We start from the raw sequence: 27,791 nt of genomic DNA, 5'->3' as shown, positions 1-27,791 counted from the left end.
CACAAAGTTGAAAACAAGAAGGCGAAGGGGAAGGAGGGCAAATAGGGGTAAGAAGGTGAGGGTGCAAATCAAGACCTGGGCTTCAAACTGAAGGTAATGGGGAGGCTGCCCGGGAGATGGCGAGATGGGGTGGAGAGGGTAAGTGGGTGAGAGACGACGGGGAGGTGGGCACACAGAGGATGATGTAAAGGGGAAGGGGCGAACAGGCGGGTGGGCGACTTTAGGGTTAGTGTGAGACATAACTGTGACGTCAAGACTAATGGACGTCAAAATAAAAACCAATCTCCTTTCCTTCAAAAATAAGAAAACTTTACTTTAATGTCATTTGTTGGGTATAAATATGTTAAGATATTAAATTTACCTTTGCAGTGGCAGAAACCTGTCAGATTTGACTGATGATGTAACCCTCACAATCTCACCGCGGCACCTATCCAACCACGACGCAGCTGAGAAACACCGTGTTCCCTTTCTTTCTTTGTATTTTTTAAGCAGAAAACATTCTGTGCCAAAATCCTTCATTGTGATAACTCAAATTACTCCTTCCTATCCCACCTATTCCACTGAGCAGCGCAAATGACTTTGGTGCGACGGACCCCGAGTAATTAGACAGACCTCACCATAATTGAAAGGGTCACAGGTTTGATGCCTGCAATTGGAGATGTGTCCATTTAACAGGTTGTGTTCATTAGCAGCCTCATGACTTGATAAAAACGTCCTTGAGCAACTCTCTGAACCCGCGTGTGCCGGGTCAGAGCCGCACAGTGTGAGGACACAGTCATCAGCCCACACAGCAGTGGACTGGGAATTAATAGCAAATCACTTCTCACAGGGTTCAGGTTAAAAAAGATTTAGGCCAATTTTTCAAGTATTTAAAACGAGTCAAATGGAAGAACTCGACTGACTGTTTCAGACGTGCTAATGTCACCATGTCCGGCTATTAGCTAACTGTTAACTAGGTTGGGTTGTCTTGATTGTGCAGCAAGAGTTCGCAAAGAGACAAAATCACAGAGACAACATCAACTCCAGAATCCACAATGAAAACATATTTCAGCAAGTACAGGGAAAAGGAAAATTCATACCACTTACAAATATGTAAAACTGACAGAGACGGCTCGGTGTGATCTTACTGGCGATTTTAACAAGGGTCCCTTTGGTCTCGTTTTATTTGCCATATTAAGGTTTCGAAACCAAGCCACTCTACAGTTAGTTAAAACTGATTCAATAAAACTTCTGTAGAAGAGAGTCAGCGTCTCAGAAGAGACATGAAAAGACTTCATAACAGCAGTATTTGAAAATAACTTCCAAGGTCAGGAAAGCGTCATAAACATTAGTTTGGGAGGTTATATTCTATTATGAATAGCACATCCACTGTGTAATATTTCATAGAAGCCAGTTCTGGATGCTATGAGAGTGTCAAACTTTCAATTTACTGGTTTCTTCAAAGATCCATTTAGTTTCCCAGATAGCAAAAACTCTTGTTATTTGTGATGTTGAATTCATGTTGGATTTTCACTCGTAACCGATACACAATTAAATTAAATCAATATTGATTCAGAATTCATAAAACTCAGTTTGCAGCGAGATTGGTTTTTTTGATTATATATTGAAAGAACGATAGTGAAACAACCTTGAAACAGCCTTTATCTAAAAAGTCGTCCACTTCTCAATTTAACATTTTGTCCTCTGATGAGTTTATCAGACAACATTCCGAGACTGTTATTTTGGTTAGTTCAGTTAATTGCGGTGAATATATTAATTAGTCTCGCCCTTTTAATCAAGGCACATATGAAACCACCAAGTGTTTACTTGAATCCTGCGGAACGTGTCTTATTTCAAAACCACTCAGCCAGAAACATTAATATGCAGCTAAGTTGCTGCTGATCAAACTCTGTCGGCAACAATTGTCATTTCACCTCACAAAATGGATGTTCACAGCATAGAAAATCGACTTCTTTTTAGATGAGGCTGCCTCTGTTATCATTGGAAAGTGTTTATCGAAGAAACAATTGATCCCAGTGACAGTTACTGGGGAGAAGAGGAACAGTGTGAGCAACATTTCCACTGAGCAGAGCTGGTAAGCACAAGTTGAAATTGTGCTGACCAGCTGAAAACACATACATTGGAAGACTTAAGGCCCCACTGATCATTATCTTTAATTTTTTTCAACTAAGCTGCAACTGCAAAAACTATGTACATATATTTACAACTTCCCTTAGTTCACGTTTTCCCCCAAAATAACACGTGCGTCTGCCATTCTTCATTTCCAGCGAATTATACTAATAGCCTGACGCTCCCTGAACACCTTTTCAATGACGGGTTATAAACTTTTTTGTATAGTAAATAGTCTCATTAATCCCAAGCCTTTGAAACAAAAATCATCTCTCTTCAACTGTTAAGTGGAATTTAATTGGTGGAGTAAATAAATGAACAGTATTCAGGTGGATTCCTTCCCCGAGGCGAGCAATTTCACGGAAAGACATTTTCGGATTGGGGCTCGCAGAACAGTCACACTTTGTTAGATTTCCTCTCCTGGTCTGTTTTGATTAACTTGATTTCCCTCACTCCGGAGTTAAATCTGGATTTTGAAGGTAAGGGAGGAAGAAGACGTTGGGAGCCGTAGGGAGAGCTCGATATTTATGTCAACACCTGAAATCACCTATTTTTACACCCTTGTATTTGTTGTTGTGACCCCTGTCCCTTTTTTTGTCGTGTACATGTTGTGTAATCTCAGTTTCCTCCGTGTTTGTTGTCCTCTTGACGTCATCGTGCTTCTGATCTTGGATATTTTTAGAGATGTATTTCATTGTTTTCCGTTTGTTCTGTTTAATTATTTCCATATGCTAATAATTACACAAAAACAAAGCAAAAGAATAATAAAAAGAAGTCCTCTCCTGGGATGCATCTCCTCTCCACAGACTCCTAAATGCTGGACAGGCCGCTTCCTGATGAACCTGTGGGCCATCTTCTGCTTACTGGTGCTGTCCAGCTACACCGCCAACCTCGCCGCCGTCATGGTCGGGGAGAAGACCTTCGAGCAGGTCTCGGGAATCCACGACGACAAGGTTAGACCCCACCGCAAGGACGCAAACTTTGCAACCGCATGCATGTCGGCAGGGCCACGCACACACGTGCAGAGGCGCAGCGGCATGAACACGCAAACTAACCTCGCACAAGGACAAGCTAATGAGTAAAGAGCGGAATCATTTGCGAAGGATTATCACTTTCCATATCCCCAGAACCCTGTGGGGAGTTCAGGGCTGCAGTGAATTCGATATGAATCCCATCACGATATCTACCCCACCTCCCCCTCTCTCTCTCTTTCTCTAATCAACTCCACCATTGTCTCCCCCCTTCTCCTCCTTCCTGTGTCACTCCCCCAGCTGCACCATCCCTCCATGGGCTTTCGTTTCGGCACGGTGAGGGAGAGCAGCGCTGAGGATTACATGAAGAAGAGTTTCCCGGAGATGCACGACTACATGAGACGCTACAACCAGCCCACCACGCCGGAAGGTGTACACATGTTAAAGTAAGATACAAACACAGTTGTGCACAGTTGGGAGACGACCTCACTGACACTTGTGATTAAAATGCAACCAGTCGTGCTTCCATCCGCCAGCTGCTGTGGTCGTCTGTATTCTGGGCACTTTTCGTGCATAGCAATTTGTCCACAGACGAGCAAACATCTCTACAGCCGTTAGAGGCTGTTCAGAAAACAACATGTGTTGTTTCTAACCTGCAGTTTGGTTCATTTTGAAGCTGAACAACAATGTGCACACCTGCAGATTTGGTTCTAATATCTTCGTCACAACTTCTACAAGCGATGTATCGATTGAGTGTCTGTGTATTATCTCCAGAATGGAAAACTTTAAAGGGCAACTTCTCCCCTAAGTTTTGGCTGAAGTGCCTCTCCCTGGAAATGCCAATAGAACACTAGCAGCACACACACTTTTCAGGTAGAAATCTTGTATGAAGTAGAAGCTTCTCGCCTCTGGAGTTTCCAGAAAGCTAAAGGACGCAGTTCGTCCCGAGCCGTTCGAACCCCTGGCACAGGTGGCCGGTGCCGAGACAAGTGTCTGAGGCGTGTCTGAGGACATGGGGGGAGGCAGGAGAGGACGGGGAACAGCTCTGATTGGCAGACGATGCGGTGGTTTAGGGGTTTAGTTTCAGCACAAATTGAAAATGGGTCATGCAGATTCCCACTTGCGGGCAGTCGCTGGTGGAGAGGGGTCGTCCCCCTTTGATTAGAGAGTGTTAACACAGAGACGTCCGTGCAAGGTCTACGACACATTCATGTAGATTTCTTTATATATTTAGTAATAAATGTGATATTAAAACCAGCATGAATATATTTGATCAAAGAACAGTCGTATAATTTAGTTTACAGCTTCAAAACACATTTTAATGTCAATGAAAATGCTTGTTTTTTATTACCTTTGAGAGGGATGTGTTTTTGCTCGTTGCTTCTTTGCTCTAAATCACAGGGAACATCTGATTTAATGTAAGTTCTGCTGCACTCGTGATTTTTTTGCTTAGATTTGTTTCAACACCTGCAGTGATGTTGCCTCAGCCATCGCTGTGTGGTTTTCTTACATGTGATGAAGACGCTGTTTGCTTCCCCGTCTGACAGAGATCCCAGAGATCCCTTTGTGAGCTGCATATATTTACACTCTGCATTAGCATGAGTTTCTCCTCGTGCAGACACACACTCTGGCACAAGGTGTAAGTGAGGTGAGAGCATGTGACTGGGATTTCTTTTGCGTAGTTGAGGGGGGGAATGAGGGTCAGGGGCAGATTAATGCAAAGGAGCAGATGAGAAGCAGAGAGACGAGGCAAGTTTATTTTTAGAACATATTCAATTATGTAGGTGCTTTACATAATGCATACAAAATTAAAAGGAGATACAGCAGGAGACATTAAGAGAAAAACACTAATTTAAGAGATTGGAACATTACAGTTTTAAAAGAAACAAGAAAGTATTTCAAGGTAACGGTAAGTGGATAAAGTTCTGGAAAGCAGTCGCCCCCAGACGACCTGAGGCGGAGGCGTTCATGTTCCCTGGGAATAGAGATTTGTGGTGAGGTTAAGTAGTTCACTTGAGCAAATGGGGAAAAGAAGGAAGGTTTCCCTGTTTTATTTTTTACAATAGTCTAATCATAGTTTTAATCGTATTCTGAATATGATGTTTACTTATAACATATACCCTGGTTTTTCAGTTCCATGTACTTTATTATACTGAAACACAAAGCTCTACTGTCTCTTTAAGTCTGAGCTTCTTCCTCTTTGTCCGTAACGCAAGACGAAAGTAAAAGTTTATATAAATCATCAACATCAGTCTTTCAGTCTCGTTTGTGAGTTGCACAAATCATCGTTAGATCCTGTATCGTCATTTCTGGCATCGTATCCAGGTGATCACACAGCTGGACCCGATGCCACAGTGTCAAAGTAGAGCTAAAGTGAGAGCGAGTGTTTACACACAATCACCGGGCTAATCCTGGAACCAGGGAGGGAGCTGGAGAAGAAACAAACATCTCACGGTGCTAAAGAACAAAAGGAGTCAGGCACCTCTCCTTTTTAGGTATTTTACTTATTCAGTCAGTTAAGTTTGAAGATCGTATTCAGATAGTTATTTTTTAAATATAATACTTATGCAGAAAAAAGATTCCCATTTGTGTTTTACTTTTATAGAGTTTTATAATATCAGGTCACATTTTACTGTTGAAGTTGGTCAAGCTGGTTTTAACCATTTTATTTACTTATATGAAATAGTTTAATTCACGACAATGCATCATATTAACTCATGTTTTGTAGAAGTAGTAGTATCTGATGACTAATGCTGTCAGAATAATGTAGTAAAAAGTACAATATTCCCCTCAGTAAAGATGTGAAATGGATGTGTACATATCATGAAGTCGAAATACTCAAGTGAAGTAAAAAGTACCTCAATCAGTATTTGAGTAAATGTAATTCATGACACTCTACCACTGGAATCTGACGATATATGAACAACTACACATCCAGAAACTGTATCACCCCCAGAAAACGCACTCGCTTTAAAAAAAAAAAAACCACACACTGTCCTCAAACACACTGCCTCCTCCACGGAGCACCGGCAGAGATGCTGAGATAGTGCATGTGCTGACTTAGTGATACAAGTAGGTAGATGCGCTTGTTCAGAGAAAGGGGGATGAGAGCGGGCGAAAGATGAAGGCGGCGTTTGTTTGCAAGCACGGCAAAGGCAGGAGTGGAAGTCACAGCGGTGCAGAGAAGCAGAGTGAGGGAGTAAAATACTATGTTGGCAGAACTACCAACCCCAGAGCTGCACACACACACACACACACACACACACACACACACACACACACACACAAACACCTCATAGACAGAAAAAAAAGGAAAAACTGACTATTCATCTCCTGGAGAGAGAGAAAGAGAGAGAGTGCAGAGGGATGCACATGCAGCTGCACACAATGTATGGGCTCAGAGGAGATAATGCAAGCACATACCTAAACACACCCTTATAACTTACAGCTACTCCTGCCTCACACACACACACACACACACACACACACACACACACACTTATTCTAAGGCCAGGCATCAGATAACTTCCCACCCTCTTTAGTCCCTAAAGAACTCTCCATCCTCTCCCTTCTCCCTGTGCCTCGTGTTTGACAGGTCCACACACACTCTGCCGCTTTGAGCAAAGACTTTGTAAAGTCAACATTTAGATTAGGAAGTAAGCGTCCTGAATAGTTAAGGTGTCAGATTAATGGGATTTCCTGTGAGACTACTGCGGGTGTGTGCACTTTAACCCCAACACGTGCATTTCTTCCATTTAAATGCCGTTTGTGTGTGTTTGGATTTCCGGTCACGTGGGTCGGTGGAACAGTATCATTTCCTCTTTATCAGCCTGTTAGTGTGTATATGGCGTTGCAGCCGAACCCAGTGTGTTGTGCTTTGTATCCTGAAACTTCGTCAGTCAGCTGTGATTAGAAGCCGAAGCCGCTCACAGAGGGACGGTCTATAATTAGGGGTCAGCGCGGGTCAATTGGATCGATATTAATGGAATAGCAGTGTCTTCGGCAGTGTGTATAAAGCCTTATCAGTCCGCCACAGAGTCTGTTGGTTTAGGTAATGATGTATGTGTTTACACAGTCTATTAGAATACAGTTCATCCCCTGTATAAATGACAAAGTGGGATGACAACCTACCAAAACAATACCGGGGATCCTGCAGTAAATCTGATTAACGGGTCTTGAAAAGTTAATTGTGTTTAATGAATGATTCTCTCTGTCCCCTGTGATGTGTGTATGTGTGTGTGTGTGTGTTGGTGGTGAAGGACAGATCCTCCGACCCTGGATGCGTTCATCATGGACAAAGCCCTGCTGGACTTCGAGGTGTCGATCGACGCCGACTGCAAACTGCTCACCGTGGGGAAGCCGTTCGCCATCGAAGGTGCGCACACATTTTTTAAAAACCCCCTAAACCTAATTTGATTTGATGTTTTCTTGACGGGATGTGGCTTTTACACTTTTATACCATCTAGTCTGTCTCTTTATTTCCTCCTTTTCTTTCCCTTCCCTTAGATGTATAAATCAAAACGAGCTTTCTTGTTCACTCAGACCCAAACCACTATATCTCTCTCTCTCTCTATATATATATATATATATATATAACACAGACCTTTACTTCAACTTTAAGCCAAATATAACTTTATTCTCGACCATAAAAACAAGCCTGAATACCCTAAAATAGACTGAGCATCTGGGGACCTTTGAATTCCAACAATGTGAGTATAAGAACAGATCCCTGTACTGTCATCAAATACACACACTTAAGCCCCCGTTCCACTGGTCAAACAAACTAACACCCACTCACATCAGGCTTTTGTCTGCAGTGGTAATGTACAGCTATGTAAATAGCTATGACCGTTTGTGTACTTGTTGTTTTTTACATCTTGTGCAAGAGCGGATTTTGCTTTGTTTTGTGCAAGATGCAACAGAGCCAGGTTTCCGATGTGTTTCTGATGTCGGAACGGGCTTAAATGCCTGAGACGCACATTTAAAAACCTGGTAATTTGGGTGTAAAAGAGCTTTTAGAAAGATGATACCTGCTCAGACTTGAACATCCACTGTGCGAGTCCACAGCCTCTTTTTCCTGCAACATAGACTAACTCCCTCGCAGTGTATAGAGCAGAGAGGAGATCAAACACTGTAGTTAGCTCCATGACTGACAGAACAACACAGTGATTCACTGCGTGAACCTTAAGCTGCAGGATAGAAGTAGTCATCTATTATTAACCACCGGGCCCAGTCAGAACACTTTGGTCTCAAACCTCACAGGTCGGACCGACTACACCCCCGTCATGATGCGTACGGTGAAATCCACTGGGTCGTCATGTTCACTATACAAGCACATCAGCATATTTGCATGGTAACTAAGCCGAGTACTGTATCGGCTCTAATTTAAGAGCATTCTCTCTGAAAGTACACGGTTATGTGTTGATTCAATACAACAGATATTCTCTTTGAATGGAGAGCGTGTCAGTGTAATACTGTCTTTTGAACTCAGGGTTGTTTGTAGCCTTATTGTTGCCGGGTTTTCAAGTCCATCTTTACTGAGTCTTTCAGAGGTTAATCATCTTGGAAGGGTTCTGTTCGTTTCTGAGAGCTGGTGTTACATGTTCTGCAGCCACAGAGGAAATTATATTCTATAAATAATAAAAGCTTAGCCTATGGAATTGAGTTATGAGATATTAACAAAATATATGCTCCTTGTACCGTCACCTTTTCAAGTTCTTGGTTCGAACCCTGAGGACTTCCTGTGTGGAGTCTGCGTGCGTGTTCTCCAGGTACTCCAGCCTCCTCCCACAGAACTAAGACATGTAGATTGGGGTGTGGTTTAATTAGAGACTTTAAATTGTCCGTAGATGTTAATGAGTGTGAAAGGTTGATTGTGTCTGTACGTTGGCCCTGTGAGACGCTGACCTGCCTCTCACCCAATGTCAGATGGGATTGGCTCCAGCTCCCCCGGCGACCCTCAAAGGATAAGGGGTATAAATAATCGATGGATGGATGATGGTCGACGCGGGACATGCTGTCCCATACGTACCGGCTACAGGCATAATACCCTGCAAGCTCCGATTTCATGTCGGAGCTTGCAGGGTAACTTACAGCTTAACTTACCAGGAAAACCTAATTGCAGGTTGCATCACTACAGTATTGATTTTGTTAGTCAATAAGTCAGTAAGTCATTAAGGTCAAATTTCAATCTGCGCCAGTTTTTTCATTTTATTTTAATTGCCAACAAAATACCAGTAATAAATCATGTTTTTTGATAAAGTAAATGCATCATACAACTACAACAGCCAGATGAATATATAATGAACACATAATTATTCTTGCCTTGCATTATTTCACCTGTCGTTGCGACACCGATGACAGTAATAACAGAAGAAGTCGTAGTTTCCATAATTGATGTGTGTATTCCACGAACTCATAAGAATAGATTTGACTTGTGGGAGTTTTTATTACGGAGCAGCAGTAAATTGTGTCAGTGTTAGAAATAAAGGCTGCTGACAGTCTGTCAGAAGAAATTATACCCTGTCCTAATAAAAGACCGGGGCCCCCTTTCACTGAGGTAAATAAAAAGGTTCCAGCCATTATGAGAAGTTTTACAGTTTTTTCCAGTCACATGCCATCTGCACGCATTCGCCTTCTGAAGGTGACATTGACGTGATGATTCAAGCGTTTAACCTCCAACACAAAGCTCTTTTACAGGAATAAAAAATAAATAGGGTGTCTGCTAATGCGTGTGCCCTAGCTATGAGTGCTTTTATATTCACTAATGCAGTCGTGACGGTTGTAAACATGTCTGGTTTGGAGCGGGGCTGCTGGTTCGGCCTGCGGTGAAGCTGGTTGCAGCTTTCTCTCTGAAACTGCTAAAGGAGTTTTTCACGTGTTCATCCAAAGTTCGGTGAAGCTCGAGAAACCCGTAACTGGAAAATCACTCGTCCTTTCTTGGGTCGTGAACACACCTACGACAACTTCACTTAACGTTACGACTCCCAGTGGCCGCTGCTACAGAGCTGTGGTACGGTGTGTGCAAATTACACCGAGTTTAACGTGGCCCTTCCTCTGGCCCTTGGAAATACACTTACACAAGTGTGAAGCCGATGCGATGAGACGGTTCGAGATATGCAAGGCCACATGCAAACAGATTTCTGGAATATTGACGCTGTCCCTGCAGGGACTCGTCACTCATCACAGGAAGTGAATCAGTCCGACGGTTTATTTTAAGTTCATCAATATTGAACCTATCTTGTGTCCAAATCGCATCAAATTAGACGACAGTACAGAGGCCAAGTGTGAAGCTGATGAGATGAACGGTCTGGAGATATGAGAGCCACAGACAGATTTCTGGAATAAGATATAGATAGATGCATACGTGTGTGAACTTCTTCTGTTATTTGTTCCCATTCAGTCTTTTCTCCTTCTATTACTGAGAAGTGCACACTGATATAAAGACAGTGAACAGATACTAGTACACGTCCATATTGTCGTGGTTTTGACATGGGTTTTCCGCTGTTTAGTAAGAGTAGTGAGGATTAAACTGTCAAGTCAACGCACACAGAACAATATCAATAAACCAGTGACAAGGAAACATTACCCATTTTATTTTGAAGATTTTTTAGGGTGATGACTGTAGCTGTGTCTCAAATTAGGGGACACATCCTTCTTTATTTATTTTATTTATTTATTATTTTATTATTTTATTCATCAAAGTCAGAATTTAACATTTTGGCTCATAACACAAACATGTCATGTCTAAAAAATGAATTGGGAGACGAGAAGGCACTCAAACAGAATTATAAACAAAGGAATTATTTTTAAAAAGTCCAGTTCTCATGGCTTTAAGGTTCTTGGAAACTATTATGACGTCAATATCGACGAGTCAGGACTCGAAGGATTCTTCCAATGTGTCCTTCCAGCCCCCGAGCAACAGAGGCTCCATCAAGTAAAAAAACAAACATCCTCAATGTTTTTTAATCAACCAAAGAAGTTTGTCGTCCAAAGCTCTGTTGCTTGGCGATGGCTGAAAGGGGCGGGACTAGCTGGCGACGCAATAGGAAGACCAGGCCGCCTCATCTCTGTTGGGCTGACGCAGCCCGATGAAGGATGCAGCTGTTGTCGGATGCGTAGGCCGTGTCCTCCGGAGGATACGGCCCTGAATCCAGACACCCCCACTACTCACGGTACAACTCTGGCCCACTGGAGACTATCTGCTGCTCTCTTGAATGGACACGACAGAACGAGCAGAGGGAGCGCCCCGTGGCATTACTCACCACTGTGCGGATGAGAAAGCAGGTCTCATCGGAATGGAGAGTGGGTCAGTTCGATGACTGCTCGATTCAGAGTCTACATGCAAAGCCAGGCGAACAAAAATTCCACCCAGCCTTTGTTAGCTATTCAGCCCCACGGTCTGTGAGAGGAAACGAATGAGGGAAGGGAGTGAATAACTCAATAAGCCAAAATAAGGTGGAGGAAGAAAGTGCAGGAAAGAGCCCTGGCAGGAAATGTGAGAAGAAAACACAGGAGGTGGGAGGGAAAAAAAAAGAAAAGAGAGAGAGAGAAGACAGAATATGAGATGGGAAAAAAAAGTAAGAGAAAGAACAACACAGGTAAAGAAAGGGCTGGTGCACAGGGGGCTGAGCGAGGTGGGAGTTGAGCACAAGAAGGAGATAGAGGGCTTTCATTTGCCCACTGCCAGTTTGCGCCTTTCTGCACAGCGAGTGATAAAAGAGGCAGCCAACAGAGTCCCCTAATCAAGACAAACCTTCACCCCGAGCAGATGGAGGGAGGCAGGGAGGGAGGGGGAGAGAGGACAGAGAGAGAGAGAGAGAGAGAGAGAGGAAGGAAGGAAGGAGGGGAGAAAAGAGAGGAAGTGTTATTTGGTCCATGTGAGGATGCCCGGCAGGATTTATAGAGCGGTTTGTGGTCAGGAGATACAGAGAGAGAGAGAGAGAGAGAGGGAGAGAGAGAGAGGGAGGCAGGAATTGGGGCCGTGGAGGCTGCAGGCTGAGGTGCTCTGCTGAAAATCTTCAGGCTACTTAAGTGGAGGGAGATGTGGGGGTGTCGCTGTGCGTCTGTTTCCTCTGAGTGCTGTTGGGAGATGTTTACGACAGCCTAGACACACCCCATTAATAATATTGCCGCTGAATACGCAGCCACTCACTGTTTACTTGTTTGTGTGTGTGCCTGTGTGTGTGTGTGTGTGTGTGTGTGTGTGTGTGTGTGTGTGTGTGTGTGCCTGTGTGTGTGTGTGTATGTGTGCATAGGTAGTCTACACAAGCTCAGTCAAGTGGGACAGAGCGTGTCTGAAGATCAAAATGAAGCTGTGCTGGCACAGGATTTTGATTTTGTTGCTGGGGTGAGACGGTTGTCGGTCGGGCGGCTCACGTCTGGCAGGAGTGAAGCCTTTCTCTCCTTGTGCTGTGTGTGTGTGTGTGTGTGTGTGTGTGTGTGTGTGTGTGTGTGTGTGTGTGTGTGTGTGTGTGTGTGTGTGTGTGTGTGTGTGTGTGTGTGTGTGTGTATTTAAATCCAATGCAAAATTGCACCATTTGAAAAACCCACGCCTCCTCTTAAAGGCTGCACTGACAAGTAATACTAATTATGTGTCGCTGAAACTATTTATTTATTGAAAGACATCAGCAACATTTGATGATAAGTGATGAATAATTTAAATTCTTTAGTGTAGAAATGGGATAAAACACTTGTTAGGGACGTTTTGCCAGTTTGACATTTTTAAGATCAAACCATTTACCAAAAAATAATTACACTTGTCAATTAAAATATATTTAGTTGCAGAGATTCATGTATCCCATTGATTTATATAGCACTTTTTCCCAGCACCAAATTGCAGCACATAGATTGCAAATCATCAAGTACACGAAAGAATAATGTGTTTTATATTTTCAGCAGTATTCAATAGAAGAGCAGTGGAAAGCTACTAACAGGAAGTCATTCTTCATTAATAGAAATCAAAGGGAAAGACCGAATGCTGCTTATTTCTTAAAACTCTACTTTGAAAGTCATGAGACATCGTAATTTTTGCACCTTTCACATCGAAGCAGTTGTGATTTGTGTTTGTAAAATAAGGAAGCACATTTCTTTTTTATGAGTGTCTTGTCTATAGGGTGTTTTGTGACTTGAAGTGCTCGGGTGTGTCTGAGTCAGTAGGTGTGTGGGGGGGGATTTGAGTGACAGCTTCGGGGACTCGAGGCGTGTGATGGAATATGTGGATGTCTGGGGGAAATAAAAAAACAAATGACAAGTGGCTGCCCACTTGTGTTTCAGTATTTGACTGAGTGCTCTCAAGAAACGCGGGATAGAGATGGCTGATGACAGAAAAATGTTGCCTGTGTGCCGGAGAAAAAAAAAAAACACAAGAAAGAAGACAGCAGACGCACAGGGACAAAAGAAATGGACTCGGGAGAGCAGCCAAGAGATAAAGAGGAGAATGAAGTGAAGCAGAAATTGAACAAAAGTGAAGGGATGACAGAGATAAGCAGCAGACTAACTGAGGGAGTGACTAGCGGCGGTGGTGGTGGGAAAGAAATGACCTGGGTCAGTGGGAGGAGGAGGAGGAAGGATGAGAGAGATGATGGAGGGAGAGGGAGGAAATGAGGATGGGGACGCAGGGCGTGAGTGACGGGAGGTAAATTCAGACGGTCTTCGTCATGTGGGAAGCAGAGTGTGACAATTACGCGGTTTCATGATTACGTTCGCGCACGCATGTGGCTCGAACACCTTGACAGCCAACACACACACACACACACACACACACACACACACACACACACACACACACACACACACACACACAGAGAGCTGCCAGACAATCACACACGAACAAACAAATGTTGGCATTGGCTGCGTATCTGATTGCGGTACAGATGAAATGAAACAAACAACCCCAGGTGGTCCTGTATTGCAATAAATCTCCAGGAGGGTCCTTTGACTCGGAGCCGAGGGGCACATTTGCTTTACCGTGGACCTGCAGACGGGGATGTGGGCTCTAATGCAAAAAAAAAAAACAGATGCACTTATCAAAGTCCAGGCCGAGCACAGCCGCATTTCTCTCTTCATCTTGTGCAAAAGACAGATGAATGTGTCGCGGCTGAAATTAAAGCAATAAACAGTGGGTGGGGGGAATAAAAAGTCCTTAAATCTGTTTCTTAATTAAAAATATTATAGTTCTATAATTTTATTGCTGTAACTATAGCGTGTTTTACTGCGGTGTCTGGTCTCATTACTCCACAGACTGCTGCTGTTTTACTTTTCACAAGTAAATCCAAGGCAACAGCGGTCAAGTGATGATAAAACTTTTCTACAGATGACTATTTAATGTATGATAATAATAATTTGGATTACAGCCTTCAGCGTAATTAAAATGTTTTTTGTTTTTTTTGAAGCTATTAAATCTGTGTCTGCACCCGACAGGTTTTTACCTCCAATGTTCCGGAGCGTTTTATGAGCATTTTGTATGTTTTGCATGTAAACGATCACTCCGCAGTATCACCAACAAGTGAAGCTGTTAGTTGCATGTAGTGGAACAAATGTTGTGTTTCTCTTTAAAAGTTAGAGCTCTCGCATAAAGACAAGGAGCGTCATTACTTTGCTGTGGTGCCAAACTATGCTTGTAACTGCACAGGTTTTAAACTGAGCTGCCTGTAAATCTAGAAGCCTGCAAATCTACTACTTTTATTTTAATCAACTCCACCTCAGTGTTAGTTCTTCAACAGGATTATGCAAAAAAAAACTGCTTGGTTGGAAAAACGGAACATGGTCAGTTTTGCTGTTGATCCGCATCTAGAGATGTATTTAATCACTTTCTTTAACTTTTAACTTCATTTTGACGTTTTAACCCCTTTCCGAGGGAAGCATTCGTGGATCTTCGGGTATATTTAGTGAAGTGATGTCATTGAGTGTGTAAAATTTGGTGCAGCTTGATAACATTAAGGCGATGGTTGGGCCTAGCCAGAGGTACTGTATGTGCTCTACTGCCATTTTAGTCATCACCTCAGCTAAGGAGCTTATGTTTTCCCCCCTCCCCATTTGTTCGTTGGTTGGTTGGAACAGATTTCCGTGAAACCTGGTGGTAGGATGAGGTATGGATCAGGGAGGAACCCATAAAGTGTTGGTGTGGATCCGGATCAGGGGGGCGGATCCAGGATTTGTCTTTCACTTTCTTTAACACTGCAAGATTTTCAACATTCTCTCTGTTTTCCCAAGTAATAATTCATGGACCTTGATGGTAATAAGAAAAAAAAATCAAGCCCAGTTATAGACTTGACATCCATGAGTGTGTGAAATTTGCTGCAGCTTGATTTGAATGGAAGGGGACTGTTGGGCCTTGGCGGACATCTGTGCTCCGCTGAGTGCAATTCTAGTTTCATTATGATTTCTTTCTTCACAGTCATGGCTGTGAAAACAAAATATAGTTCCAAATACACCCGGGAAAAGCTGCTTCAATAGCCACCTACAACAAATAGCTGTACACGTAAAGAGTGCACACTGTACAAGGGAGAAAACGGACAGGATCCACACAGGAGCTGTAACGTCAGCATGTTATCAAGTTCCCATGCAGATGAAGGGAAACTGAACTTTGTCTGGCCTCGCTATAAAACTGGGTCTTATATCTGTAACCGGAGGGGATGAGCGTGAAGTGAGCGAGGGGCCGAGGATCTGACTACGATAAGTGTTTCACAACTGACGGCTCCGGTGGTGAGGTCAGGGTAGGGGACAGGTAGGAAATCCAATTATTTTTGATGCCGTGCGGGTTCTTTTTTTATGAATTCTGGAAGTGTGGCGACCAAAGAGATTGTATAGCTGGAAAACGGTTTCTTAGATATTTTTTTTCTTCTTCAAGGTATGTATCATAAACCCCCCTGTAGAAAACGGAATAAAAAGGTACGTGTATCACAGGTTAATGGCTGAAGTTGTAGGAAAGTGTCATGTACCTCTTAAAATTCCTCAGGCGAGCTCCATGGGAGCCTGTGTGAAAACGCTGACAGAAAATGACATCTAACAAAATGAAAATTATCGAGTACTAAGATTTTTAAAAAAAGAAGAAGCCAGTAACATTGACTGGAGGTGACAGGGGAAGACGGGCGTGATGTACAGGTGAGAAAAGAGAAAGAAATATCTTCCTGGCCTCATGACATTTAGAGAAAGCATCATTTCTGACATTTATACATTTAAATCTTGAGTTACGAGTTCCTCAGAGCAGAACCTGAACCCCACCCCCCCCACCCCACCCCGCCCTCACGGGGTTTTACATGTGTGATTTACGACAGGATAACAAATCACCACAGGCCGAGCACAGCCATGAGACTGCAACTAAATGAAATGTAACTGCCTGTAAGGAGCACAGTCAGGTAAAATATGAGCATATTTGCAGCCCATCCGCTGAAGGGAGCCGAGAGAAGGGGAGTCAGACTTGATCCCTCGCCAGCCCTTAAGCTGGCATCGGGCTGCTGGATATTAGGACGAAAAATGGCCCGATGGTGACAGATGGTGGGGAGAATGTACCGACGTGCGCTTCAGACAAAACAGTTAGCGTTTCCGTGTAATGTTTCGCAGCGTTAATCGTAGCTTAGGATGCCTCGCAAGGCTCCGACGGAAAAAGATAGCATGTCCGAGCTGTCGTCTCCTCTCTGGAGGGACAGCAGGTCGTCGGCTATACAGAGAGTTGACGGTTCAATCTGCCGCTCTGGCAGTGTCCATGGGCAAGACTGAACCCTTAAAAACATGAAGGGTATGTGATAGAGAAGCGCGTCATTCTCCATTTGCTCAGGTTGACAACATCTTCACCATAATCCACAGATGCCACTGGTGTTTACATCCCTGATCCTAGAGGGAGGAACAGACTTCTTATATCATACCTTAAAGCCAGAATCTGATCCACAGGAGTGTTTGATCTATACCACAAGGGACACGTCCACCAGCTGTGCTTTGTTTCCCCACTATACTATACCAGAAAACGCCTGGGACACAGTGTATCTGCAGAGTATATGCATCAGACTTTATTGTTGATTCCGATTTCAAAATGAAGCCTGCAAAGCACTAAATCTCCTTTTCTTCCAGAAGGTATCCGCCCTTTGCTGAACTGCTCCTGGCAAACTACGATTTCCTGCCTGGACACTATTCTCCTCCTTAGACATGGCGTGTGCGCTCACCTCTTTACCTATAGCTTGGACATTTACATCTGTATGCGTCTTGTCTTTCAGGCTACGGCATCGGCCTGCCCCAGGGCTCCCCTCTGACCCGTAATGTGTCGGAGTTTGTGAGTCGCTACAAGTCTGACGGATTCATGGACATGCTGCATGACAAATGGTATAAGGTCGTGCCCTGTGGGAAGAGAGTCTTTGCCGTCACCGAGGTAAGTCATTGGTCAGAGAGGGCGTTCGTGTACTGTGTGTAAAAAGCAAAAGCCTCCTGCCTTTGTGCTCTTATAAATGAGTTTGCTCGGGGGACGCAGACAGGATTGGCTGCCAGGCAGACAGTCAAAAACATGCAATCACATAAACCTAAACCCTTTTACTGACCTTTACCAGACTTTATAGACACGTACTGTCTGGTTGTCGATACTTATTTGTGTCTCCCGTGTGCCACAACAGAGGGCTCTCCCTTTTCATTTTGCTCTTTTTAAAGAAGTGCTATCTCCAGACAGAGCACGCCGTATCTATATCGCTTGTTTGTGAACAAACTATACAAATCCCCTCGGCCGTCCCTTTTCAAATCCCACTTCAAAGTTGAATTGTACAGCAACAAGCGCAGCCGCACAGGCCTAAGTTTCTTCAAATGAAATGGAAAAACCTTAACTTCTCCCTGCATCAGACAGTCATTAACCGTCCATCCCATTTGAAGTCTTAAAGAGTGGGCTTACTCCCAACAATGTGGGCATTAGTGCCCTCTGGATTGGGAGCAAAAGGAGGTCAGTGTTGTCGCTGATGAATTTGTCGAGTCAGCATGGGGCTAATTGCCATCAGAGGCAGTGCCGAAATGAGCCGGATGGAGGAAACACGATTAGAGAGCAGTGGAAAAGCTCAGCGCGCTGCCTCGTCTGCTTCCTCCAGGCCCATGAAAGCCTCGCATGAGATAGACGTTCTGTGTGAGAGAGGACGTGTGCAAACCAAATGGGAACAAACTGCTCTTCAATTAACCATCAGCTATTTTTATCAGCTTCTTACTGGCTGCTGTTTCTTTCCATTGCTCAGTTTCTCTTTCCCCCCCCACTTCATCTCTTTGTGCCCACTCCCTCTCTCTCTCTCTCTCTCCTCCCTGCTTTACCTCTCCACGTCCTTTTCTTCCCAAACATGTCTTTCTACACTGTTGCCCTTGCTCCTGTAAAAAAAAAAAAATCCCATTATTGTGAGCTTACACAATCAGAATATCAATTGCATAATCACAAAAAGAGCCTTAAATGGTGATTGTGTAGATACAACTCATCAATCTCTGCATTTTCCTCTGTCAGTGTAAGTCTTTATTCATCTGTGTCACTCTCCCACCCCGCTGTGTGTGTGTGTGTGTGTGTGTGTGTGTGTGTGTGTGTGTGTGTGTGTGTGTGTGTGTGTGTGTGTGTGTGTGTGTGTGTGTGTGTGTGTGTGTGTGTGTGTGTGTGTGTGTGTGTGTGTGTGTGTGTGTGGTGTCACCCCCTCAGACTCTACAGATGGGGATCCAGCATTTTTCCGGCCTGTTTGTGCTGCTGTGTATGGGGGTGGGTGGAGCCCTGCTGACGCTGGCCGGCGAGCACACCTTCTATCACCTGGTCATCCCTCGCCTCCGCCGCACACACACACTGCAGTACTGGCTGCACACCAGCCAGGTGAGTACAACACATGCTGCGTGTGTGCTGATGTACAAACACACACACACTCTTCCACCATTGCAAAGGATCTCATGCGTGCAAACACAAACACAGACCTGTGAATATTGTGAAGTGAGCTGTAACTCTTGTAGGTGTGTGTGTGTGTGTGTGTGTGTGTGTGTGTGTGTGTGTGTGTGTGTGTGTGTGTGTGTGTGTGTGTGTGTGTGTGTGTGTGTGTGTGTACACTCAGCATGCTGCTGTTGGTGAGACGTCCTCACCCCCTGTAGTTGGCTCTTTTCTTGCAGTTGAATTACGCCCTCTACTGTTGGAAAATCATAATAGTCCTGAGTGAGACTAATATCTTCTTTGAAACTGAATCATATTTTGTTTTCAAAGAATAATGAAGTTTAAATACATTTTTACACACACAACGATTAATGATAATGAAGAACTTGCAATTATCCTGTGAGAGAATTGGTTCGTTTACGACAGCAGACACCAGAGGAGCCGCAAAATGAGAATTTAAAGGTCATATTTTGCTTTTATTATGAAACTCCAGCCTTTACCAACTGAGGCGCTGGTGGCATTATTTGTGAGTGGAAGAATGGAACGAGTCACGTGAACATGAAGACTGCTCACATTTGTTTGCTGTATCCTTCTAAAAAGGGCAAACACTCCTCGGCCGCCTCCAGCATTCATCACAAACCCCGCTGTCTGAGGAGGAGGACATCTGAGTTAGTCTGTCAAGATTAATCCCATCTGCAGCGAAAGATCTGCAGACTCACACACGGCAGGAGGAAAGACGAAAGCTTAGAGATGCCTAATAACTTGGTTTTAAGATGTTCTCTTAACCTAAGCACTCAGGTAGCTGAATCAAAAAGGGTTTAAGCAACCGATACTTTAACCTCCTCTAAATTCTAAGCGGAACGGCGTCTCTTGTTGAATTTCAATCATTAGATTAAATTATTCAAAGGAGCACGACAGCAGGATTTGTGAGGAATAGCTGTCGCAGATGTTCTGTCGACTAATGGCTCTCAGAAATTCAGATTCATCATCTCCGCTGGTTTGTCTCAGCGATAGTGAAGTGATTACAATTTGTCATTTAGCTCATTTATTAATCGGTTGTTTGCTTATGTTGTTTTTTTTATTCTTTCTCTTCCTTCTCTACTTGCAGAAGATTCATCGAGCCCTTCACACCACGTACGAGGATGTAGGGAAGGAGCTGACCGGCCACGACCAAAAGTAAAGAAGTCGATTGACTTAATTTTTCATATTTCATTGTTAATAATCAGAATTGATTGCACCAATGTGGCTTATTTACATCTGAAAACTACAGGTGCATCTCCCAGACCTCCAGATATAAATATTCAACAGGTAGAATTAGACTGAACACACTTGCAGATTTTATTTCACTTTTACGACTTGATAAACAACATTACTTTTTAAGGTGGAGGCCGTGACAGCTTTATTGGTGATCTAAAGCAGAATTGCATGTAGTAAAAGTTATGCAAGTTAACATGATTGAATCAGATACTTTGGCTCACTCTGCACTTGATCATCTTTTTATGGTCAAAAGACGAAGTAGGTCTCAATTTGCAACTAGACTGTCACTCAGGCAGCGCTGCCTCGGCAAATAATCAACAAACAAGCGAATGCAGACAAATACATTATCTCCTCATATTTATATATATAGTATATACATTTAACTGTTTTTGCATATTGCTTATGGATACTTGTGATCTTCCTCTTTCACCAGCCCGTCCTCTTGCATCTCCGAGAACTGCACCCTTCACCGGAAACACCATCAGCCTCCTCCCCCATCTCCCCCCACATCCCTCCCCGCTTCCACCACACCCGGAGACACCAGCAACTCCTCGCCATCCCACGAGCCAAAGGAGAAGCGTGTGCACTTCGACCTCGAGACCCTGCACAGCTACCGCCTGCGCACGCACACAGCCTCGGTGCGCGGCAGGCCCGGGATGGTCGGCCGCCCCGGGCTCGGCCTGGGAGGGCTGGGGCTGGGCCACCTCGGGGGTTTTGGGTCCCCGCCACAGATTAGCCTCCACGTCAACGGGGGCCCCGTCTCATCACTGGCGTCCACAGGCCTGGTTCTCTCGCCCCTGGGCAGCAGGCCCGGTCAGACCAGCCTGTGGGAGGGGGAACTCCAGGAGCTGCAGGGGAAGATCGAGATATTCCGCACCCAGCTGAGGGAGGCTCTGGCCAGGAGAGCAGAAATCCAGACCAGCCTGGATCGAGAGAGGAGCGGACTGGTGCGCAGGGACACCAGTCTGGAGAGGGAGAAGGACAGACAGAGGATACAAACTATTAACACAGACAGAAGTAGCAGCACTCAGTCAAAACTCCCGGAGAGAGACAGGACCAGCCAACTGCAGACCCTGAATAATCAAACAGGAAGGGCCAACCAATCAGCGGGGCCCGGGACTCTGGAGCACGGGAGGAGCAGCCAATTGAACACAGTTAACAGTTTGGAAAGAGGGAGACCCAACCAGTTGCGCTCCGTTAACACTTTGACGGGAGAAAGGACTGTCCAGTCACGCACCTCCACCAGTTTGGAGCGAAGTCGAGTCAACCAACCAGGTGCAGGAAACGTAGCTGTCCAATCACGGAACACTTCCAGCCTGGACAGGCAGAAGGCTAACCTATCACGCACTATGAACACTTTGGAGAGGACAAAAGCCAACCAATCCAGTGTGAGCAGCGGAACTTGATCGTCCCTGTAGGAGATTACAAAAGGGACAAGTGCAGTTGCATAACCGCGGGAAGATGGCGCCGTCGGGTCTGAGGGGATGCTTGCTGAAAACTTTCAATATGTCAACCGACGCCACTGGGGGGATGCTTGCTGAAAAATTACGATATATGTTAACTGACACCATTACTTACTGTAACCTAATAATTTTTTCCACAAGAGTTATGTTCCATACTCACTTCAAACGACGACTAAAAAGAACTTTAACTGCAACTTAAGAGCTGATAAAAAAAAAAAATGTCTGCATCATCCATGAAATCATAAATAATACGTTTAATTTTGTTAAGTGAAAAGCAAGCACACGGATAAAAGACGACGTCGGGGCCAAGAGCACAGAGGAATTCAAGTTTGCCCAATTTGAAAAATGCACCGGAAACATCCACTTGTTAACCGAGTGCCAGCGGCAGGAGATAAAGTTAAATATGCAACAAAAGATGTGAGTAATAATTTCCCAAAAATGTGAATGATAAAAGAAAAAAGTGTCCTGAAGCAATCTGCTCCCCCCCACCCAAAAAAGGCCTTTTGTGTGTTAATACCTCGTAACCTTCGTCCCATTGTGATTACGAGCCCAAAATACACGTTTTTTCCACGTCTCTATAAGTACATCCCGTCCGTCTCTTTCTCTAAAACATGGCGAAATTGAAAAAGGATGTCTTGCAAACTGAGCCGCTGCCAAACCGACGCTTTGAGATGGTAATTTCCCTGTGATTTGATGGGTTCCACATGAAAAAAAAGGACTCGGAGGCAGGATTTGACAGGACCCTTTTTATTTTATTTTTTATCATTTTAGTGGGAAAAAGGGTTGGTTTTACCCAAATACACATCATGATTAGTTTTACTCAGTCTGAAAACAGTCTCTGTGGCTCGGAAAGAAACTTTTAAGTTTTAGAAAATAACTCCTGATGACAGCGAAAGGTTTTTGGAGGCTGCACAACTTTATACAAAAAAAAAAGAAAGCATTAAAACAGGGGTTGTGAAGGGTTAGGGAGAATCTAATGAAAAGAACGCCACTGGGAAATGTAAGATCCGTCGTATTTGGACTTTGACCCATGCAACAGACGAAGGGCCGGGATATCTCTGCATCTACCGCTTCACTTTTCAACTTTTTTCCGTCTCCTGTGAGGCCAAAACTTTCTTGCGTAGGTCGTCTTTGAGGGGAACCGCGGCTAAACCATCCACCCCATTACTTGTAATATTAATTTTTAATGTGCCCATCACTGGCTGCAGCGCCGAGGGTGATTGTTGTGTACGTGTGGGTCAGTATTTAAAAAGTGTTTCCATTATTCAAGCTGCTGCAGGTGCTGTGGGCAAAGAGGAACTTTTTATCTATTTCCGAATTTAAAAAGTTGTGTTTATGTGGAGACGTGCAACTACTGGAAACCTTCAGTTATCTGATCCAAATCGCCTCCACGTCTGTTTGTATCGTGGCTCCGGCCGGTCGACAAAAGAAGTGGCATCAATCTGGATTTAATTTCAAACACGTCATGACTCTGGCAACATTTTTCTCACTTAGCGACCGTAACATGCATGAATTCAAACAATACAAACTATTACAGTTTTCTAGCTCCGTGCAGTTCTGGGTGAGTTCTCGGTGGGACCTTGTGGTTTTTTCTGTTTTTGTTTTTTCTTTCCCTGTGATTATGAATCATTAAAGTAGATGGACACTTTTTTCACTGTTTACACTTGGCAGAGTGGAGGCTGCAATGGGACTCAGTTACTCTGGCAACCACCAGGGGGAGCTGCATCCCTGCTTCCCGCGGCTATGGACGCTGCAAGTGTTTCTGGATCCAGCGACAATAAATAAGTTGAAGCGACTTGACTTTATGGAAAAGCTGCTCTTTGTTCCTGCTGTTCTCCTGCAGCTTTAAAACGGACCTGGGGGGGGGGGAGATCAGGCCTCTCTGACGTCACTCCTGCTCCATTGATGGAAATCTCACCTGCTGGTTTAAAGATGCTTCAAACATGGTCTGAGCTACAGACACGGACATCACTGACACTAAAACACTTACTGATGTCTGTTTCAACGTTTCAAACTTTGCTGTGGTGTGACGTGATCGTGTTCACATGCCATGGTGTCTACGAGAAAGAAAAAAAAAAAAAAGAAGATATTTTAGAAATTTATTGAGAAAGAACTTGTGGTACTGGATATTTAAAGAAATAATTTTAAAATTTACCCCTTATAGAAAAAAAAATTGTATCAGCATATTATTGAAATTTTATCATAAATGATCATTCTCATGTTTTGAAATAAACATTTATATACTTATTTACTTGCATTATCTCCTTTTGAGTGGAATCTTGTCATCTAAAAGGACAGAGGGAAAGAAAGGTAACTTTAATTATTTCTTATTATCAGTCTGAGCCCCATCGACCTGTTCAAAATCATTAATCCTCTCATTTCATTGCCTGCATACGTGGTCATGAAATCAGAAGTTGTTTTAAATGTTTCTTTTTGCAGATGACGTTTGAATCAAAGTCGTTCAGGACGTTTTTTTAATGACAGAGACACGTTAAAAGCCCAAACTGACTTTGTAAAAGTTGTTTTGAGAAAATGAAGGTTTAAAAAATGAACAAGCATCTTGAACAAACAGACAGAGGGGCGACCATGTCCGAGAAACAGAGCATCGGCCTCAGCTCAAGCTTTTATACCTGCTGAGCTTTGACTGGCAACAAGCAACAGTTGTAGCAGATCCTCAAAGAAACATGAAAATATTGTAACATGAGATGTAAATCTCTATGTATCAATATGCAATAGTTCACAGATCAGATCAGTAAATAACAGAAAAACTGAAGTTCTTGTGCTCATTCATTTGCTGCAGAATTTGCATGAGAAAGGATTAAAGTAATATTAGTCTGACACAAATGTTTCAGCATTCTCGTGAAGTTAAATCTATATATTTTATTGCTGTGATGCTTGAATTTATGCAGAATTATGCAGCATGGATTTGAGGATATTGTCCTCTCTTCAAGAAGACACACCTCCTCCCACCTGCTACTTGTTAATGACGTTAACTCCTCCATATAAAAGTGTGACAATGAGCAGCTGCTCTGTTTATCAGATCATCACAGGGGGCTGGCTAAGATGCATTTAGGAGGGAAATGACTATTTCTGTCCCTAGAACTTTCATCTTGTGTTTTGGGGCTTTTACGTGACGGTTTTCATCAAGTGCAGGAGACACTTCATTCATGTCTGTGTTGATATTTCTGCTGCATATTGCTCATTCTCACTCCGGCTCTTACGACGCTGCATTTTGACAAAACTGGACAGTGCGATCAAACAGTGCTGCGAAGTGAAATCCATCCTGCAAACCAAAGTGCATCCGTGTATTTGTGTTGAATGAGTAAATCTACACCTACTGCAACACCCACTGTGTTGCCATGGAGCGCTAAGGCAGTTCATCTGTGTTGGAATTGTGGATGATAATGTTTAATCTTGCTGTTCAATCATTCACCTTCATGTTTTTGTTTTAAGGTTTGATGAGATCAGATGCTCCTACGTCGATTCCCACAGGGCAAATTCAGTTTGACACAGCAGCACAGAAAAAGTAGCACAAGGGGAAACAGGGTGTGGAATAGAACAAGAATAGAAACGGAATCAAACTGAATAAAAATACCATTTGTATAATATAAAATACAAACTAGACTTCTTTTATACATGTGCAATATTCTGTAGGTGACAGGGAGCCAGTGAAGAGAATCATGTGGGTGTAAAACGTCCCTCGGGTCGGAAATTAAGTGGAAGATTGTGGCACAAAACCTTGAGTTGTGAACGACCTAAGTGACTTTTCTAAGAAATGTCAGCCACTCGAGGAGTTGGTTTAAGCTGCACTCCACCTGAGTGCATAATGGTGTGTTTAAGTCGTCGTGTAATTGCTGCTTTCAGCCACAGAGAGGCACTTGAACCTGTATCTGCAGCAGACAGCTGCTGCAAGAGAATGACTTCACATCATGGACATTTTACTGAGGAGAATCTACAACTTTCGATGCAAGTCATGTATTATGAGTGTGTGTGTGTGTGCGTGTGCGTGTGCGAGGGCCCACCCATGTATACTTACCCGTCAGTCACACTCCAGTCACCCCATGAAGAGGTGCCCTAGATAGCATTGCAGAGTAAATCACAGTTACACGTTTAGTCCATATTGATTTGAGAGTCTTGGATTTCATATTAGCAGGGGGGAATGTTTTCTCGGCCACGTAATTACAGTAACATTAATACTCTTTTAAAATACCGTTTACTATCGAACACTGGAAGCTGAGAGCTCGTGCGGAACCTGACACTTGGCGGAGGGAGGGTTGAGACTTGATACCACAAAAGATGAGTCGTCAGTGCGGAGGAGAGCTGCAGCAGCATGTGGGAGAGAAGGGCGCAGCATGCTGATGATTTAGTGCCGCTGCATCGACCAGACTGTATAAAATGAGGATAATCTCACGGCCATAAAGGCAATCAATGGTCAGTCTCTGCACTCGCACGTGGCTGGATCCTCCTCGTTGTAATAAAATAAACAATGGGCTCTTGTGTCAGGTGTCTTCAGAGCTCTGTGAGCAAAAATCAATCCAGTCGCAGAAGTGTGCGGCCTCTCGAATGTGTCGATATCTAAATGACGTGTGATGCATGTGCTCATACGTACACTGCTCGTAGGGAAGGTTTGTCCCAACCCCTGCATTAGCCGCGCAAACGTGCATGTGTGTGTATCTGCATGGAAGCGGTCGGACTCTTGCTGGAGACGAAGTAATTGGGTCACATGTGTGAACGGCAGTCGAGAAGGATTTTAATCAAACTTAAGAAATCCCCAATGTGCAACGCCCCTGGCTAACAATTACCATCCGATGGGGCTCCGATTGCAGCTAGCACAACTCAACTCTGAATTAGAGAATTGGTGATTTCTGCATCTTGCAGGTGTATGAGGACTGTGGTGACCAGTCTCACCAGAGGAGGGTGAGTGGTCTGTGGGAGGCACAAAGGAGCGTTCAGCCACCTCCACCTCGTCTCTCCCTCCCTTTGTCTAGAAGGTAAATAGGAGGCGAGCGCTGTGAATGATGGGTTTATTAGCTCCTGCCAGCTGTGACCAACCCTTGGGTATTATTGGCAGGGTGGCTCTCAGTGTGTGTGTGTGTGTGTGTGTGTGTGTGTGTGTGTGTGTCTGTGTGTGATGTTGTCGGGGTGGGGGCTGTGGGCAGGAGCGAGGAGGGGAGCAGGAGGGCCGCAGGGGGGGAGGGAGTCTGAGACGAGGGAGTACCCCATGAGAACCAGAGAAATTCCCTGGCAACCGCAGACAGGATCGACACTAAATGAGGAGCCCCCCCCCCCCTTCTCCTCCTTCATTCATCCAGCACTGAGCAACAACACAGAGCCAAATGACCGAGGCTGAGAGGGTAGTGGTGGTGGTGGGTGGTGATGAAGGTGGGGAGGGGGGGTGCCCCTGTTTGCAAATATCTGAATAATAATAACTTCACTTATATAGGATCTTTCCACAGTTACAAGCTGCTTTACAAGTTAAAGATGAAGAGTTGGAGATCACACAGAATTAGAGCACAATTACAAAAATGGATAAAGTAATACAGATGAGAAAAGAGTCAAAACAACATTTAAATAAAACGTTGTAAAATGATTAAAACAGTCGGTACCCAGGTAGCATACAGATGTGGGCCACTTCAGGTAATGGTGTGGCATCTGGCCTTCTAGTGGCCCAATTATCTCTAAACAGCTGTGGGGCTATTTTGCCAAATTTACGGTGTAATCTGGATGTAAGCATAAAGTGGCCATAAAGTACTAATTCAGGGCACGTTTGGTTGACATGTGGTGTTGCTATGGTTTACTTCAGGCCCAGATCCGGCAAACAGCACCCAGGTGCCATCATTCCATATGGTGTGTGGAATGTGGGCCATATCTGGGCCGAATTTGCTTTGTGGGTAAGACCAGAATAAGGAGAAAGGACACTTCTTAAAGAAAAAAAGGATATGGAGTTGACAGATCTCCTCGGGGAGGTTGTTCCAAAGAGTGGGAACCCTGACAGGAGAGTGTAACACCACGTCCTGCTTCTTTGCACCTTGTAAAACCAAAGCACACAGATCTGAACATGGAGGGGGAGCGTGTCCCTGAACGCATCTCCCTCTCCCTCTCTCTCTCTCTCTCTCAGTAGCATGAATGGCTGTT

The 27,791-nt window shown here is 44.1% G+C and overlaps 1 protein-coding gene across 1 annotated transcript in view; it reads left to right on the top strand.

The window, feature by feature from the left end:
* grin3ba (glutamate receptor, ionotropic, N-methyl-D-aspartate 3Ba) overlaps positions 1–23,833 on the top strand; it is a 72,521-nt gene extending 48,688 nt beyond the window's left edge. Inside the window, exons 6-12 of the mRNA XM_035167156.2 lie at positions 2,916–3,062; positions 3,381–3,526; positions 7,340–7,455; positions 17,291–17,442; positions 18,724–18,888; positions 20,045–20,112; positions 20,627–23,833. Coding sequence (XP_035023047.1) covers positions 2,916–3,062; positions 3,381–3,526; positions 7,340–7,455; positions 17,291–17,442; positions 18,724–18,888; positions 20,045–20,112; positions 20,627–21,599 — 1,767 coding nt within the window. The 3' untranslated portion in view covers positions 21,600–23,833. The remainder of the gene's footprint in view (positions 1–2,915; positions 3,063–3,380; positions 3,527–7,339; positions 7,456–17,290; positions 17,443–18,723; positions 18,889–20,044; positions 20,113–20,626) is intronic.
* The last annotated feature ends 3,958 nt before the right edge of the window (positions 23,834–27,791 follow it).

Source organism: Hippoglossus stenolepis, chromosome 10 (genome assembly GCF_022539355.2).
Source record: "Hippoglossus stenolepis isolate QCI-W04-F060 chromosome 10, HSTE1.2, whole genome shotgun sequence".
NCBI classification, from domain to species: Eukaryota; Metazoa; Chordata; class Actinopteri; order Pleuronectiformes; family Pleuronectidae; genus Hippoglossus; species Hippoglossus stenolepis.
This window is presented reverse-complemented; position numbering and strand designations above follow the sequence as displayed.